The sequence below is a fragment of the Arachis ipaensis genome, chromosome B05, assembly GCF_000816755.2.
Source record: "Arachis ipaensis cultivar K30076 chromosome B05, Araip1.1, whole genome shotgun sequence".
Taxonomy (NCBI): Eukaryota; Viridiplantae; Streptophyta; class Magnoliopsida; order Fabales; family Fabaceae; genus Arachis; species Arachis ipaensis.
The window spans coordinates 142,864,769-142,881,906 of NC_029789.2; the positions used below are offsets into that span (position 1 = coordinate 142,864,769).

The 17,138-nt window shown below is 34.3% G+C and overlaps 1 protein-coding gene, 1 non-coding gene and 1 pseudogene across 2 annotated transcripts; 1 reads left to right on the forward strand and 2 right to left on the reverse strand.

The window, feature by feature from the left end:
• TRNAF-GAA lies at window positions 1,807-1,879 on the reverse strand. The gene has a single exon. It is a non-coding gene; the product is annotated as a tRNA-Phe (tRNA).
• Window positions 2,267-3,147, reverse strand: LOC107644582 (inactive protein RESTRICTED TEV MOVEMENT 2-like). The gene is made up of 2 exons (XM_016348470.2): window positions 2,915-3,147; window positions 2,267-2,703 (listed from the first exon to the last, which is right to left on the reverse strand). Exons 1-2 carry the CDS (start codon window positions 3,027-3,029, stop codon window positions 2,330-2,332), a joined length of 489 nt encoding a protein of 162 aa, XP_016203956.1. The 5' UTR covers window positions 3,030-3,147; the 3' UTR covers window positions 2,267-2,329.
• LOC107644580 lies at window positions 4,102-9,436 on the forward strand (annotated as a pseudogene).

Sequence of the window (17,138 nt, forward strand, 5' to 3'; positions counted from 1 at the left end):
TATTCTCCACATTCTCCACATATAAGTCATTATTCCATACAAGTTTATACTTTAGACAAATCTCCTTAATTTAATTCACCTCACGTATTACTGTTTAACTAACTTTTCAATCAACGCGCGAATATATGACTGCCTTTTTCGCGTTTCTATTGAGTTATAAACTAAAATATACTGTATACTAATTAAGTAACGTGATAGTGTATTTGACACGTGTCAAGTGTTCGACATTCAAAAATATACTTATGTTATACATATATTTTTATTTAAGTAAGTATTTTTTTTTTAACAAATATTCTCCACATATAAGTCATTATTCCATACAAGTTTATACTTTATACAAATCTCCTTAATTTAATTCACCTCACGTATTACTGTTTAACTAACTTTTCAATCAACGCGCGAATATATGACTGCCTTTTTCGAAAAGATTTCGTTTCTATTTTCGAATTTTCTCAACGTTTTCGATCTACATTCTCTTCCATCTCTGCATTCTCTGCGTTTCTCTTCGTTTGTTCTCTACGTTTTTGAAATCTAGCTCTAAAATCAGTTTTGAACAGTTATCTCGTTGTTGAAGATAATGAATAATTCAAGTTTAGATTATCAATTGAATAAGAAGGAAGTTGATTATTGTTTTGAATCCAATCAAGTGGCTGAGGTGTGGTTCGATTCTAGTTAATGTTTTCGTTAGTAGTTTATGATTCTGTAGGTGAATAATGTTGTTTTTATTTTTGAAAATTGTTGTTCATCGTTGATGGTTTGAATTGAATGTAATATAAGAGTTTGCATTAAAGAAAATATTTTTTGGTATTTAAAGCAAATTTCGGTGTAACATGAAAATATTTAAGTGTATTGTTTAAGAAATTTCGGTTTATGTGTGCTGATAAGTTCTGTATAATTAAAAACTCTTCTTCTCCCTCCTCATCTTCTGCTGTTTCTTCTTCTTATTTTTCATTATCATCATCATCATCCTTTTTTTTTCTTGTTTTATCTTCTCAAACTTCTTGTTGTTTTATTCTTAAATTCTTAAATACAGAATTACTTGGAAGATTGTGAACTTATATTCATTCAACTAAAAGAAAGAAATAAATAAAGAAAAAAATACAGCATTTGAGGAAACATTTTTCTGTATTTGCAGCAAATTTCAATGTAACATGAAGATATTTAAGTGTATTGTTTAAAAATTTTCGGTGTATGTGTGATGTGCATAATTCAAAACTCTTCCTCTTCCTTCTCCTGCTACTTCTTCTTCATCTTCTTATTTTATTTTCTCATAATTCTTTTCGAATTCAGCTTCACAACTTCCTTCACTTTTTCCCGACGATTTTGAGAGATTTTGATATTTGTTTGATAAGCGTTGCGGTTTTGATTGAGGGAGAATAACCGTTTGCGCTATTCAAGAGTTAGGAAAACACGCGTTTACACGTAATCTAAATTAAGAATTGTTTTTGTTGGATTTGAGCTAACTTATATAAACTTTTATACAAAAAAAATTTGTATGTGTAACGGCCTATTTTTTTAAAAGTTTGTTAACACTTCAAATATGACTTAGATATAATGTTAATATATGGTTTAGAAAAGTTAATACTAATTGTTTGAATGTTGGTGGTAGTAAATATTTGTAGTTTAACATTTATAATTACTTGATTATCTTATAAATTTTGGAAAAATATATACGTATTCCATTGCATGTGTTCAATCATTTAAAAAATTTTGTTTGTCTCTGTATTTCCTATGGTGTGATATCTCGTATGTATATGTCTTATCATTTATAAAAAATTGGCACTTAAAATAGGGTTTGTTTAAAAATGCGGTGAGCGTGGATCGAACACGCGACCTTCAGATCTTCAGTCTGACGCTCTCCCAACTGAGCTATCCCCGCAACATATTGTATAATTTAGTTTCTTATGTTGATTTGCAGTTAGAAAACTAATGAAGCCAAAATCCTCTATTTCTGCTTCTCTAAAAACTGGAAAAATAATCCTTCCTGTATTGTATTATTGTATATATCAATCGTTACGATGGAACCATTAAAAACCGTTTTCCTTCTGTTACTTTTCCATTAGGTTCTCGTAAAGTGCAAGCTTATGTATACAGATAGCCTCAAAAAGGCAAGATCCATGTCAATTTTGTCTTAAATTTTGTTTAATTTTTTATTTCATCCCAAATCACTTATTGTATACTTTATTCAATTTTTCTCATATATTAAAGATTTGATATAATACATTTATCTAAAATTTGGCACTGTTCTTTCTCCCAACACAAAATATTCAGAACAAAGACTCATCATACTTAACAATTTCATTCAAATTATTAAACATTTGCAACATTATCAAGTATCAACCTTGGCAGCACCACCATGAGGATAATGAGTATTCATAATTCTTGTTACAAAAGTTCCAAGTGTAACCAATGTAACCACCACAGCCACTACTCCAATTACAACCTTAATTGCTGTCCTCTTCCTTGTTTTCAATTCACCAATGGAGGAGGAGTAATGCTCTTCAACTTTCTTTGGCATCACAATAGAGAGCACTCCATGAGATAACTTTGCACTGATTTCATTCACATTTGTGTCTTTTGGAAGCCTAATTTCTTTGTGAAAACGGCTCCATTTGTTGTTGGATGAATCTAGAGGCCTTTCTCCAAAGATAGTTAGCAATCCTTTGTTGTTTGTTTGAACCTTAAGTTGCTCCTTCTTGAAACCTGCGAAAAATTATTCAGAAGAAAACATGACATGTTATTATATATTTTAATAGAGACTTATGATACTCTTCTACATATTTTCTTAGTACCTAATTTGACACTTGGTTATAAATTTTTTAGTTGACGATATAAAAAAGTTTTATATTAGGATAATATGCATAATATGAGGTTATTTTCTAGAAGAGAACATAGAGGGAAGAAATTTTAGTACCCTTCAAATCAATCTCAACAGTGACATGTTTTTCTTCTCTAATCCATCTGCAGCAAGGTTCAAATTCCTCATATGATCCAATCATTGTAGCCCCAGCAGTGTTATTTTTTCCCATTGCAGAATAATACTAGTGGCTATAGCTTCTTCTCTCTTAAACTTGTGATTTTTAGTTTCCTTATTATTCCAGCAAAGTTTATGGAAATGGATTGAATGAATGAATGAGAGAACCATGATACAATATCTCTATTTATATCAATATATATACAAGGCTCAATGCATATAATTAAGAGTGTATTTGGTAATTGGGGTGGTTCTCTTGGTTAAGAATGATTCCTTGTTGGTTTGAATAAGTTTTCTATTGTTACTTTCTTGAATCCTAGTTTTGAAGGAAACCATGTACCTTATTTTACTTCCATCTCTCAATCTCTGTTACTTTTTCTTGATTCTTTTTTCTACAAACCAAGAATTGTAGCAATGTGTTCACAACAAGCTTGTGACTTAGCTATCTATATTCTGATATTCTACAAGGGCAAAAAGAATTGACACCTTATCACATCAACTCAATTAGTCTGTATAAGTGTGATTAATTAAAGAATTTTTGGCATTATCACACATTATCATAAGAATAATACAGGAAAATTCACATCTCATATTGGATAGTGTTAATTAATGAAAGCTTACAAACTATAACATTTATGTTCTAAATTCCAACATTTGTCTACTCATTCATACATCAAAGTGCTGTTTTTATAAAAGATGTAACATTTTTTTCCACATTTTTTGACCGCTAAAGTTTTAATCTACTGACAAGTTACTACATGGGGATGAAATGATGAATAATGATACTGCGTGGAATTTGTATGCAATATGCAACAAGAAATCATGATGCCGATGGGATACAAGTTTTCACTTGCTTGAAATTTCGAGGCAAAAACTAATAATAAGTCAGTGTTTTTCAAGATCACAGTATGCTAATTACAACAACGTTTGTGCCAAAGAAATAGTTAATAAGAATTACACCACACTGTAGAATAGCATAGGATTCTTTTGAACAAAACTTAAATAGTGATGACGCGTGGGTGAGAGGTGGACCCAAGGAATCAATAATGAATGAATGCAGTTTCTGCGTGGTTGCTAAGTTGACTGACTTAGACTTACACCCACTATTATTGTCTCTCACTCTCACTCTCTCTCTTTATTTATACTTACTATGTTTCTCTGGTTTTCATCATCATCCAACACTCCAACATATATCCTTCTTGCTTCCATCTCATGGCTCTGCAATCCTCCTCCTCCTCCTCCTACTCTGCCCGTCCATTTTCCTCTTCTTCCATCAGATATGTATGGAAATACGATGTGTTCAATCAGTTTCAGAGGCCAAGATACTCGCTTAGGTTTCACTGGCAACCTCTACAAAGCTCTCTGTCGCAAAGGAATCCACTCCTTCTTTGATGATGGCGAGCTTCAAAGCGGAGAGGAAATCACACCTGCACTTCTCAAGGCAATTCAAGAGTCCAGGATTGCCATCGTTGTGCTCTCTCCTAACTATGCTGCTTCTTCTTTTTGCTTAGATGAGCTTGTCCATATCCTTCACTGCATCAAGGGAAACAATCGCTTTGTTTAGCCGGTTTTCTTTAAGGTGGATCCTTCTGATGTGCGCCGTCTAAAAAACAGTTTTGGAGAGGCAATAGCTAAGCATGAGAACAGATACAAGGATCACATGAACAACAAGGTGGACACATGGAAGAAGGCTCTGAAAGAAGTAGCCAATTTGTCTGGCTATCATTTCGAAGATGGGTAACTTCACTTCGTATACTTCTTTCTGTAATTGTTTCTCATTATTACAATTTTGAATTGTAAAAGTATTTATGTGTTTGTTTGTTGGGCAGGCATGGATATGAACATGAGTTTATTAAAAAGATCGTGCAAGACATTTCAAGAAAGATTGGACGTCTACCTTTGCCAGTGGCTGACTTCCCTGTTGGACTCGAGTCTCCAATGTCAAAAGTAATTTCACTTTTGGAAATGGATTCTACTGATCGAGTTCACATGGTAGGGATACATGGGATTGGTGGCATAGGGAAAACAACACTTGCTCTTGCTCTTTATAACTTGATTGCCGACAATTTTGAAGGTGTGTGTTTTCTTGAAAAGGTGAGAGAAAATTCACAAAAATATGGGTTGGTGCATCTTCAAAACAATCTTCTTTGTAAGATATTAGAAAAGGAGGGAGTCCAGATAATATGTGTTAAGGAAGGAATTTCACAGATACAATGTAGACTGAGTCAAATAAAAGTTCTTTTGGTTTTGGATGATGTTGATGAGCATGAACAGTTGACAGCTATTGCGGGAAAACCTGATTGGTTTCATCCTGGAAGCAGAATCATTATTACAACACGGGACAAACATTTGTTGACACTTCATAACATTGAAAGAACATATGAGGTACAAGGTTTAAATAAGCAAGAATCCTTAGAGTTGCTTCAATGGAAAGCTTTTAAAACAGATATTGTCAACCCAAGGTATAAGAATGTTTTAACCCGTGCAGTAACTTATGCTTCCCGTCTTCCATTGGCTTTGGAAGTAATAGGTAGTCACTTGTGTGGAAAAAAAGTAGAAGAATGGGAATCTGCATTGAATAAATTTGAAAGACATCTTGATGATAAAATACATGAGATACTTCAGGTTAGTTTTGATGCTTTGGGAAAAGAAGAACAGAGTGTTTTTCTTGATATTGCCTGTTGTTTTAAAGGGTATGAATTAGAGGAACTTGCATATATACTTCAAGCTCATTATGGAAGTTGCATGAAATATTATATTGGAGTGTTGGTTGAGAAATCTCTCATAAAGATTGATCAATTCAGAATAACATTACATGATCTAATAGAGGACATGGGCAAAGATATATGTCGAGAAAAATGGTCAAAAGTGCCTGGAAAACATAGTAGATTATGGTTCTACAAGGATATAATTAAAGTTTTGGAAGATAATCAAGTAAGTAATAGTTTTTTTGGCAGGCATGGATATGAACATGAGTTTATTAAAAAGATCGTGCAAGACATTTCAAGAAAGATTGGACGTCTACCTTTGCCAGTGGCTGACTTCCCTGTTGGACTCGAGTCTCCAGTGTCAGAAGTGATTTCACTTTTGGAAATGGATTCTACTGATCGAGTTCACATGGTAGGGATACATGGGATTGGTGGCATAGGGAAAACAACACTTGCTCTTGCTCTTTATAACTTGATTGCTGACAATTTTGAAGCTGTGTGTTTTCTTGAAAATGTGAGAGAAAATTCACAAAAACATGGGTTGGTGCATCTTCAAAATAATCTTCTTGGTAAGATATTAGGGAAGGAGGGAGTCCAGATAATAGGTGTTAATGAAGGAATTTCACAGATACAACGCAGACTCAGCCAAATAAAAGTTCTTTTGGTTCTGGATGATGTTGATGAGCATGAACAGTTGACAGCTATTGCGGGAAAACCTGATTGGTTTCATCCTGGAAGCAGAATCATTATTACAACACGGGACAAACATTTGTTGACACTTCATAACATTGAAAGAACATATGAGGTACAAGGTTTAAATAAGCAAGAATCCTTAGAGTTGCTTCAATGGAAAGCTTTTAAAACAGATATTGTCAACCCAAGGTATAAGAATGTTTTAACCCGTGCAGTAACTTATGCTTCCCGTCTTCCATTGGCTTTGGAAGTAATAGGTAGTCACTTGTGTGGAAAAAAAGTAGAAGAATGGGAATCTGCATTGAATAAATTTGAAAGACATCTTGATGATAAAATACATGAGATACTTCAGGTTAGTTTTGATGCTTTGGGAAAAGAAGAACAGAGTGTTTTTCTTGATATTGCCTGTTGTTTTAAAGGGTATGAATTAGAGGAACTTGCATATATACTTCAAGCTCATTATGGAAGTTGCATGAAATATTATATTGGAGTGTTGGTTGAGAAATCTCTCATAAAGATTGATCAATTCAGAATAACATTACATGATCTAATAGAGGACATGGGCAAAGATATATGTCGAGAAAAATGGTCAAAAGTGCCTGGAAAACATAGTAGATTATGGTTCTACAAGGATATAATTAAAGTTTTGGAAGATAATCAAGTAAGTAATAGTTTTTTTACTCAAGTTTATTAAAGATTTTTTTAATACATGTATTTTAATTAACTCATGTTCTTACTTTTGTGTGATGAAAGGGAACTAGTGCCATTGAAATCATACATTTGGAATTTCCTTTATTTAGAAAGGAAAGGGGTGAAGGTCCATTGGAAAAAGAGAAAAATGATGATGTAGAAGTAAAATGGGATGGAACAGCTTTTAAAGAGACTTCAAAATCTCAAAACACTTATCATAAAAAATGGTCGTTTTTCCAAAGGTCCCAAATATCTTCCAAATAGTTTAAGAGTATTGGAATGGAGGAGGTATCCATCGAGACATTTTCCTTCTAATTTTAATCCAGAAAAGCTTTCCATACTCAAGTTGCCTTATTATCCCTACATGTCACTCAAGTTGGATAGCTTATCCAAGGTAAGCGTACTAAATTCATTTTTATGATTTTGTATGTTTGTTAATTCACATAATCAAGTTTATTGGTTTTATTTTAGTTTGTTCATTAATTTTATTTGTTTGTTTGTTTTTTCTCCAGATGATGATCACCTTGAAAGTTTTGAATTTTGATCGCAGCTTTTTTTTTGAAAGAGATACCTGATGTATCTAATCTTCAAACTTTAGAAGAATTTTCTTTTGAAGAATGTTATAATTTAGTCTCAGTTCACAGTTCAGTTGGTTTTTTACCGAAACTTAAAGAATTGAAGGCTGAAGGCTGCGACAAGCTCAGAAGTTTTCCACCTGTTATTAATTTGCCATCACTGGAAATACTCGGTTTATCTGGTTGCTCAAGTCTTGAGAAATTTCCAGAGATTCCAGAAGAGATGAAAAATCTAGAAGGGCTTATTTTGAATGAGACTAGCATAAAAGATTTGTCAAGTTCATTTTGTAACCTTTTTAGATTGCGGCGTTTGGATATGCAGTATAATGAAATGTATAAAATACCAAGTGTCATTGCCATGATGCCAAACTTGTATCGGTGTGATATTAAGTTAGGAGGAAGAAAGGGGAGGGTATCAGGGGAGCAAGAAGAGGAACTTCATGGAATACTCACTCACTCCGTCCCCTCTTCACATTTGAAATATCTTCCTCTCGAAAACAACAATTTGTGAGATGACTTTTTTCCACTAGCTGTTGCATGGTTTCCGAATGTGAAATCTTTATACCTAGGAGGCAATAATTTCACAGTCCTTCCTGAATGCATCCAACAATTTCGCTTTCTTCGGTATATCGATGTGGATTGTTGTGAGCATCTTCGGGAGATTAGAGGGATTCCACCAAACTTGGAAATCTTTTCAGCAGCACACTGCAAATCATTTGAGTCACAGAGGCACAAGCGTGTTACTCAATCATGTTTGGTTACTTTTTAACAATGCAGATGACATCATAATTCATATTAAATTAATAATTTATGCTAAACTACTGCTTCTGCATTATGAATGAATGTCAGAAAGTGCACGAGGGTAGAAGGACCAAGTTTGTGATGCCAGGTGGAAGCATTCCAAGGTGGTTTGAGTGGCGCAGCAGTGGATCTTCTATTTCTTTCTGGTTTCGTGGCACCAAATTCCCTGACAATGCCCTTTGGGTTGCAATTCTACTCAAAGATTGCATCCCTACCCCACTTGGATGGAGTAATATCCATTGTGACCATCAATGGCACACGTTATCATGAATATTGGGAAGCACCATATTTTGAAAGAGGATGGAATCATGCGAAGCTTTCATATGAAGCATCTGACGGTTATAAGGGAATGGTGCCAGGTGAGTCAATTGCAAAAGAGATTGGAATCCACGTATTGAAGCAAGAGAGTAGTAGTATTGAAGATATTCGATTCACTGACCCATACAAAATGACACAAGTAATTATAATGATGATCATGCTCTCAATAGCATTGCCCAACCATAAGAAGCAGCCCTTGCTCCTCCAAACATGCATTGGTTTGTGGACGTTGCTGTTTCTAACTATGCATGATTTGGATAAGGACAGTGAATTAGGGTCGGAAGGATTAGGAATGTAATACCACCCGAATCCGCGGGTACCCACCCCGCCCCGCCCCACACCGGGGCGGGTTATTGGGAGGGGCGGGGCGGGGTCGGGTAGAGCAAAAACCCGCCCCTACCCGCCCTGTTGCCACCCCTAATCAGATATCAGCGATGGTTAAATTGCATCCACAGAGCTAGTGGGTGCAGAACTTGGGTGTGTCCAAGGGTAATTGCATTTATCACTGTTTTTCTGTTACTCATTTTAGATTTTTGTTATCTCCCTCTCCCCAATTTACTTTTATCAATAATATTTTTGTACATAAAAGGATCCCTGGGAGTCTGGGACTAGAGTGATTCATTGAACTTGTTCATGTTCTTGAAGATAACATAAAATGCACACAATCTTGTTTATTTCATTAGTGACAGAAAAGATAAAAGAATATTGTATCAGTATGATAGAAATCACCATGCATGTGTACTTGAGATATCCATTCAATGTGGTACTTGCTACTTTTTCATCAACAGTTTATATTGTATGTTACACTACATTGAATGATTCTGAATTTCTAATAAAATGGGTACTAGGACACTAGCTAGGAATGCAAATAAGTAGTTTATTAGTCTTATCTCAACAAGAATGTGGAGCACAGACCATAATGGTTCTAAATAACCTTTTGGAAAATATTGGAATGTATGAAAATGATGATCGGAGAGAGAGTGTTTTATGTCAGTACTTATTGGCTTTTATATGGAATAGTAAGAACAGGGAATTATTTGATTCAAGCTACACTAGACCTCTCTGATTCTCAATCACGTCCACAAAATTAGAGACACTTCATAAAAAGAACATGAGCATAGTTACTCAAGGTTTAGTGGCAGAGTTATCAGGAACTGGAATGAAAAATGGATCACTGGATTCTAAAAAAATGGTTGCGATATGTGACGCTATGCTAACCATAGCCACAAATCAGCAGAACAAAATCTCAATCTAATCATTAACAGGATAATGGAATTCAAAAACAAAATGAAGACATACCTTGCTTATTCTCTGTTATTGTTTGAAAAATCTTTATCTTATTCTTTCTCTATAATAAATTAATAATGCTGTGGATTCTAGATAGCTAAAAATCTAAATAATTTCTACAATCTCATCTCTTTAATTAAATGAATATCATCTTTATTTCAAAAAGCAGGAAATTGAAGTAATTCTAAACAGATAAATGTGATTAAGGAGTATCCTCCAATCCAATTATTTAGTGGGCTTGGCACTAACAAGTAACAACATTAAGATGCTCAATTTCAGTAACTTTTTTGTATCATACATTTATATATTGAATGATTCTGAATTCATAACACAATGCAATTGCAAAGCAAATAGATAACCCTGTTGCCCACGGTCAATTTGAAGCTTTATTCTTTGCTTTATCTTAACTCATTGATTTACAGGTAAGAAGATGAATGTTTTTGAACCCTGATTTTCGTGGCACCAGAGAAACACATTTTGTTTCATCAATCAATATAGGCCAAGCTTGCTGCATTCCCATTTCTAAGAGAAACATGTCAGAACAATTGAACAACACTCTGTTTTATTTGAAGAGAGAGTTTTATCAGTAGTTGTTGGCACTTATGGAATAGTAAGAACAGGGAATTATTTGTTTCAAAGCATGAAAATTTTATGACATGAAATTCTGTAACTAGTCTAATTAATGATTTGCAGATGTAGGGAATTCTTTTTCTTTTCTTGGGATACAAGAAAAACAGGACTAAAAGAAATTATTTTTATAATTACCAAGAGGACAAGAAAAGAATTGTTTTCTGTTGTCATGTAGTCTTGATCTCTTGAGTCCCCAATATAGGAATAATAATAGATGAATCAATGAGAAAACAATAGAAATAGTTATGCAAATTGCAAGGTAGAGACAGAGATACCCTTCCTTGAAATTTTGAGGAAAGAACAGAACATGTTGTGGCTTGATTTTCATGAGTTCGTATTTTCCTATGTTGCTGCTTTACAGAATTCATTTTTTTTTTCCATTTCTTTCTTTTATATAGAGTAGAGGGCCCTTGGCCATGTCACTTTCACTTTCATATGGCAGAGGATGGTTACTGTGGTCCATATGGTTACTGCTAATTTGAAACTGTAACCGTGTGGCCCAGTCACTTTGATGTATATGTTCTTTATTTTTTCACCTTTGGTGAATTATATATGTGCTTCTTAGAAGAAATTTAAGACATGAATGTCATCTCTACTTTGTACAAGGCATGACAAATGGAAAGTCAAGAATTCATAGGTGTTACTTTTTCTGAGATTTATGCTCCTCACAGCACTAGACATTTTGATCTCATTTATTGTTGATTTTTATGAAGTAAGAACAACTCCAAGCTAATCTTAAACTCTTCTTCTTAATTTTCTTCTGATTTGGTTGATGCATGCAATACATATAACAAACAGCTACTTTGTCAAAGGCTTCAATACAGCAACTAATTTCTTAGGGAACTCAATCACTTGTTAAATTCAGCAGGGTCAAGTTAAAACTGAAAGAGCCTAGCAGCGGAAATGACACAAATGTCCAACACAAGAACAATATGGAAGCACTCACAACACAATATGGCAGCAACTATAACAAGCAAATATAGCAAGTAAAGCAATAACAACAACACACTGAGATTTTAACATGGAAAACCCTCTCAATGTGAGAGGTAAAAACCACGGGTCATCCAGACCAATGAAAGAGCTCCACTATAATCAAATGAGGTACAAGAGAGTCTCAAACAAAGTACAAAAATGTGCATATAATCAGCCAAAACATCAAAGCACCAAAGCTTTCAAATGAGAAGTAAGAAGATGAAATATACCCAAAAAAATAGAGCTGCTTTTGAAGCCAATTTCTCCCTCTGCAGACATCTAATTAAAATCTTCACCGTTCAGAATGAAGAAAAATATGTGAAGAATCTATATTCCAAATTTCACATTGATCCAACGGTGAAAGAATGAGAAATCACCATTCAAAGATTACTGCTCTGTGTAAAAATGGGAAACCTAATTTCTCTCTTGCGAAGCTAATTTCTTCGACTACAGACCTCTAATTAACATCTTCACCGACCGAAATGAAGATCAAGATGAGAGAAACATTTAGTTCAAATTTTAAGTCGATCCAACGGTGAACGAATGAGAAACTGACATTTGAAATTTAATGCCTTGGATAAAAACGGAAATTCTATTTTTCCCTCTTCTCTCTCACTTGGTGGCTATTCTCTCTACCTCACAATGACCCCAAAATCTGATTAGGGTTGTGGCACAATGGGTGCAAAGAGATACTCTCAAAATGTTGGGCTTGGCCTCACAAAGGAGAGAAAAAAACCCAACAAATCTCCCCCTTCTCGACTAGGTGGAGGCTCTCGCCATTCCGGCGATCAAAACTTTTCTCTTGACAATGCTTTTGTCATCATATCAGCACCATTGTCATCAGTGTGAACTTTCTCAAGTTCCAATAACTTGGAATCTAACACATCCCGTATCCAGTGATACCTAACATCAATATGTTTAGATTTTAAATTTCAAACCGATCCAACGGTGAACAACTGAGAAACTGATATTTGAAATTTACTGCTTTGGGCAAAAACGGGAATTTTGTTTTTCCCCTTCTCTCTCACTTGGTGGCTACTCTCACTCACTCTCAATGACCCCCAAAAATCTGAACTAGGGTTGTGGCACAATGGGTGCAAGAGACACCCTCAAAATGTTGGGCTTGGGCCTCACAAAGGAGAGAAAAAAACCCAACAAAAACCACTACCCAAAATCCTTTTTCATATCTTAAATACACTAGGTTATACTTTTCTTAATAATTAATTTGTAGGAAACTAAAGCTAATCCAAACATAGATATTACAAAAATAAACTAATAAAAAAGATAGCTGTAGTTAAATTTCTGGAAACATGTACAAATGGATTTCATATACAGCAAGTGACCGTTACCATATTATCAAAGAAAAGTTCACGAGCCATTTTACAATAGAAAGCTATCAAAAGTGTAGCATGGAGGATATTCAATTCATGTATCCTTATAAAAGAAGAAAATTGGACTGCATTTCAGAAATGAAGTCCTTTAGAATGTTGATGTATACTTTTCTAACTTTGCTCATTGGATTCATGGTCTGAAAGTAAAAGTAATTACTTAGATATTTGTATGCTATGCAAGAAGAAAACACGGTGAACCCATATATATGATCATTCTTCTAAGATTTCATGTGAACCAATTCTCAGAACAAAAGCACATACATCATTTTACATCAAATCAGTATCAATATAAAATCATAGTGCTCCTAATTTTGTTCTCTTTCTTCACATGTAATCTTATCCTCTTGGGTAGTATAATAAATAAGAAATAATAGCTACGCAAAGTGTCCTTCCTTGAAATTTCGAAGCAAAAAACTGAGTTGCTGCTAAATATACTGCTTGTGACTTTCATTTTTTGTTATTTTGTTTCTTATGATACAGTAAAGGGCCCTAAGCCTTGTGACTATTAACCTTGGCCTGCCAAAGGAGGGTCAGCAAAGTATATACCACGGCACATGGCATATTCAATGGAATCTCTTTTTTATGTGTCTATCTGTCGTCTCTTAATACTAATAATTTATTGTCCATATAGAATTTTGGACAGTGAATTCTTGATAATGAAAGGCTCCAGCTTTTGTGCTGTGTTCTATGTGCATATTTAGTAAAATTTTCTTAGATTGGAGCAAGTTAGACTTCATAATAAAAATTAATACACATAAAGGGGTATTGACAAGTTTATCTAAAGGATTAGGTAAAGTAATGTTGTTGCTTGACTAAGCATTTGGATAAGCTGCATTCTTATTATAAACAAACAAATATCATCAGCATAATTAATTGCACAAGACTTTTTTTGTTGTGATCTAGTCTTGGCCTCTTGACTCTTGAGCCCCCCAACATAAGAATAATAATAATAATACATGAATCAATGACAGGATATAATAGTTATGCAAATTGCAAGGTAGAGACACAGACACAATTTCGAAGAGCAAAGCATGGTGATGTCTGGCTTCCATGAGTTAATATTGATGGTTCTAGATGAACTTGAGAAGGGGGGGTTGAATCAAGTTAGCTTAAAACTTAGAGTTTCAAACTCTGTTGCAGTGGAAGCTTATGTTGCAGGAGATTATTTCAAATTATCTCATACGCAGAACATTAAAAGAGCAGAGAAGAAGAGAAAGGGGCCAGCATGTATCCTGGTTCGGATTCTCAGTACCATGAATCCTACGTCCAGTCTCCACCACAAACCATGGTGGAATTTTTACTATAATCCTCAGATTACATACACCAATACTTATTGAATTACTCCCTAATTCAACTAGTATCTACCCTTAAGCTTTCTTCACCAAAGCTTAGCAACCCCAAAGTGCTATCCCAACTTGGAAGGGGAATCTACACAGATTCAATTCTCACCAAGTGCTAACCCAACTTGGCAAGGGGAACTAATCCTAGTTCATAAACCCAAATTACATCAGAAAAACAGTGGCTATTTTGCATTACTCTTGCCTTTTCTCTCTTGGCTTTTGAACCTCACATAAATGCCTTTTTCAAAACAGAAAATAACGCAAGACAGCCATAACATAAAATCAGAATTAAGCTTGAGTAGAAGAAAGAGATTCCAGCTCTATGTTAGAGATGGTGCTCTGAATGTGTGTGCTCTCTTCCTTGATTTCAAATGTTAAGGTGAGGCTTGCTATATATCTTCATCTTGGCTTCATTGTAGCTTCATCCTTTTGCTTGTCCTTGCTGCCCGTTGGGGCTTTCTCTGATGGCATGCAGTCCTTGCTCCTCTGCTCCACTAACGCTGCTTGTTGGAGGGTCTGATCCACCAACCTCTGTTGTCCTTGGAGCTGCTGTCTTCTTTGGCATGCAAAGCACTTCCATTTTTGAGCCATTCCAACTGCTGTCCATAGCTCTGCGTTTTTGTTTTGCTCTTCCAAACTTGCTAGTGATCTTCTGCATTTTGATTTGCTGATGTCCTTTGTGTAGTGGCATTGTCCTTGTGTGTTGTTCTTTTCTTAGTGCCACAGCTGTCCCATAATAGTGCCAAATGTCCCATTACCTTTTTTTCTTTTGTTCAAACCATGAGCTTGCGGATCTCTCTCTTGGCTCATAGGTTCTGATTAGTTTCTTCATTAACTTGTAATGGGCTGAAGCTTTGGAGTTGTAACACTTGAAGTTGCTGAAGCAACATTAACTTGGGCTGAAGCAACATGTAAATGGGCCTGCATCACTTAGCATACACACATCAAGCAATATTGGGCTTTTCACCCAAAACAATGTTTGTCATCATAACATAACCCAAAATCAAACTAGGCTCAACAAATATATATATTGAGTTATTTACCATATCAATGCTTTATATAAAATTCGTTTTTTGTTTCCATTTTTTTTAATGTAGAGTAGAGGGCCCTTGGCCATGTCACTTTCACTATTGTATGGCAGAAGATGGTTACTGCCTCGGCTTGGTGGGTGGCTGCAGACTGCAAAGTATAATTATGTGCATAATCTCCTAAAAGTATTTACTTAATCTAAATTATTTCTATTTTAATTAAGTGTTGTGCTAACTTTCTTAACCAATTTTCACTCGGAAAATGTGAAATAGAAATCATGAAGTAGAGAAGGCCTCAACAGTTTGTATGATATTAATTATGTATATTGTATTGAATGATTCTGAAACAAATTAAAATAGATAGTAGCTAGCTAGAATACAAAGAAGATGATTAAAAAATATACAACCTCAGTGTTTTCTTCCTTTGTTAAGTTTGAGTCAATTGCTAATATTTAGAGACATATTTATTATCTATCTTCTATCTATAAATATAATGTGGGTGACTTTGTTCTGATCAGGTGCAAGAATCTCATTTCTACTTTGCACAAACCATGACAAATGAAATTCTGAAATGAGGAATTCATTGATGCACATTTTCATAATAAAAAAAATCCAAAACCACAAACGATAAGCACAAGACCTTGTATCAGTCAATATGTTATTACATGATCAAGCATGCTGCATTCCAATTTTTAAATTGAAAAATCTCAGCACAAATTAACATTATTTAGTTAGGTTGGGGGTGTTGATCAGTCTTTGACAAAGTCCATAGTCAATGTGAATCCATCAATCTCTGCTTTCTATTTTTATTTTCGCTTCCTACCTTGAAAATTTCTTAGTTAGAAAATTAAATGCTCATGCCCGAATCTAATTAATTCATACAACGACTCGTTCGTGGATGAAGACTTTAAGGACTTATTATAAGAGAAGTACATTATGCTGCATCAGATCAAATATAAAATCATATTGCTTCTTGCCTAAGCATTTATACGAGTTGCACTCTCATTTTGAACACGAAATTATGAGCATAATTTTATAAGCTTGTCTATGGTTACATCTAATGTTAAAAATGAAGAAAAGAAAAAATAATAAATTATTTGTAAGCAAATGTTATTGGAGAATAGCTTGGTTAATGAATTAAAAAATGAAGAAAAAAAAATACCCCTCAAGTATGTTTATAATTTTTCATTGCTAAAACGTTTAGTTACATGGAAGTTACATGATAATTAATGATAATAGGATATAGGAACATGGTTTCACCGTTTCACAATAACCGAAATTTCTGAGCAACCTACCTTTGTTCAGAGTAATAGTCAATTCAAAAATTTCAATTCTAAGATTAACAAAAGACAATCATCACCCATGGTATGCATTTGTTAATGCACATGTTAACTTGTCAAGTAGTTGAAATTATCAAACTTTGGGATAGTTTTGTCTTATTTCTATGGCTGCCTTTAACTTAATGAAAGTGAACCACCTCTTGTCCTTAATTTGTTTATGCATCATAAAACTACTTTTACAATAAAATAATTTCTTGATTACCAAAGGACAAAGGTTAGCCATGTAAATATACTACTCTGCACAAAACATCAGAGAGCACAACATCTGAAATCATATTATTGTTTGACTAAGCATTTAGACAAGTTGCATTCTCATCATAAACAAACATAAATCATCATCAAAATAATCAATTCTATAAGATTGTTTTAAAGTAAAAAATATATTTATATA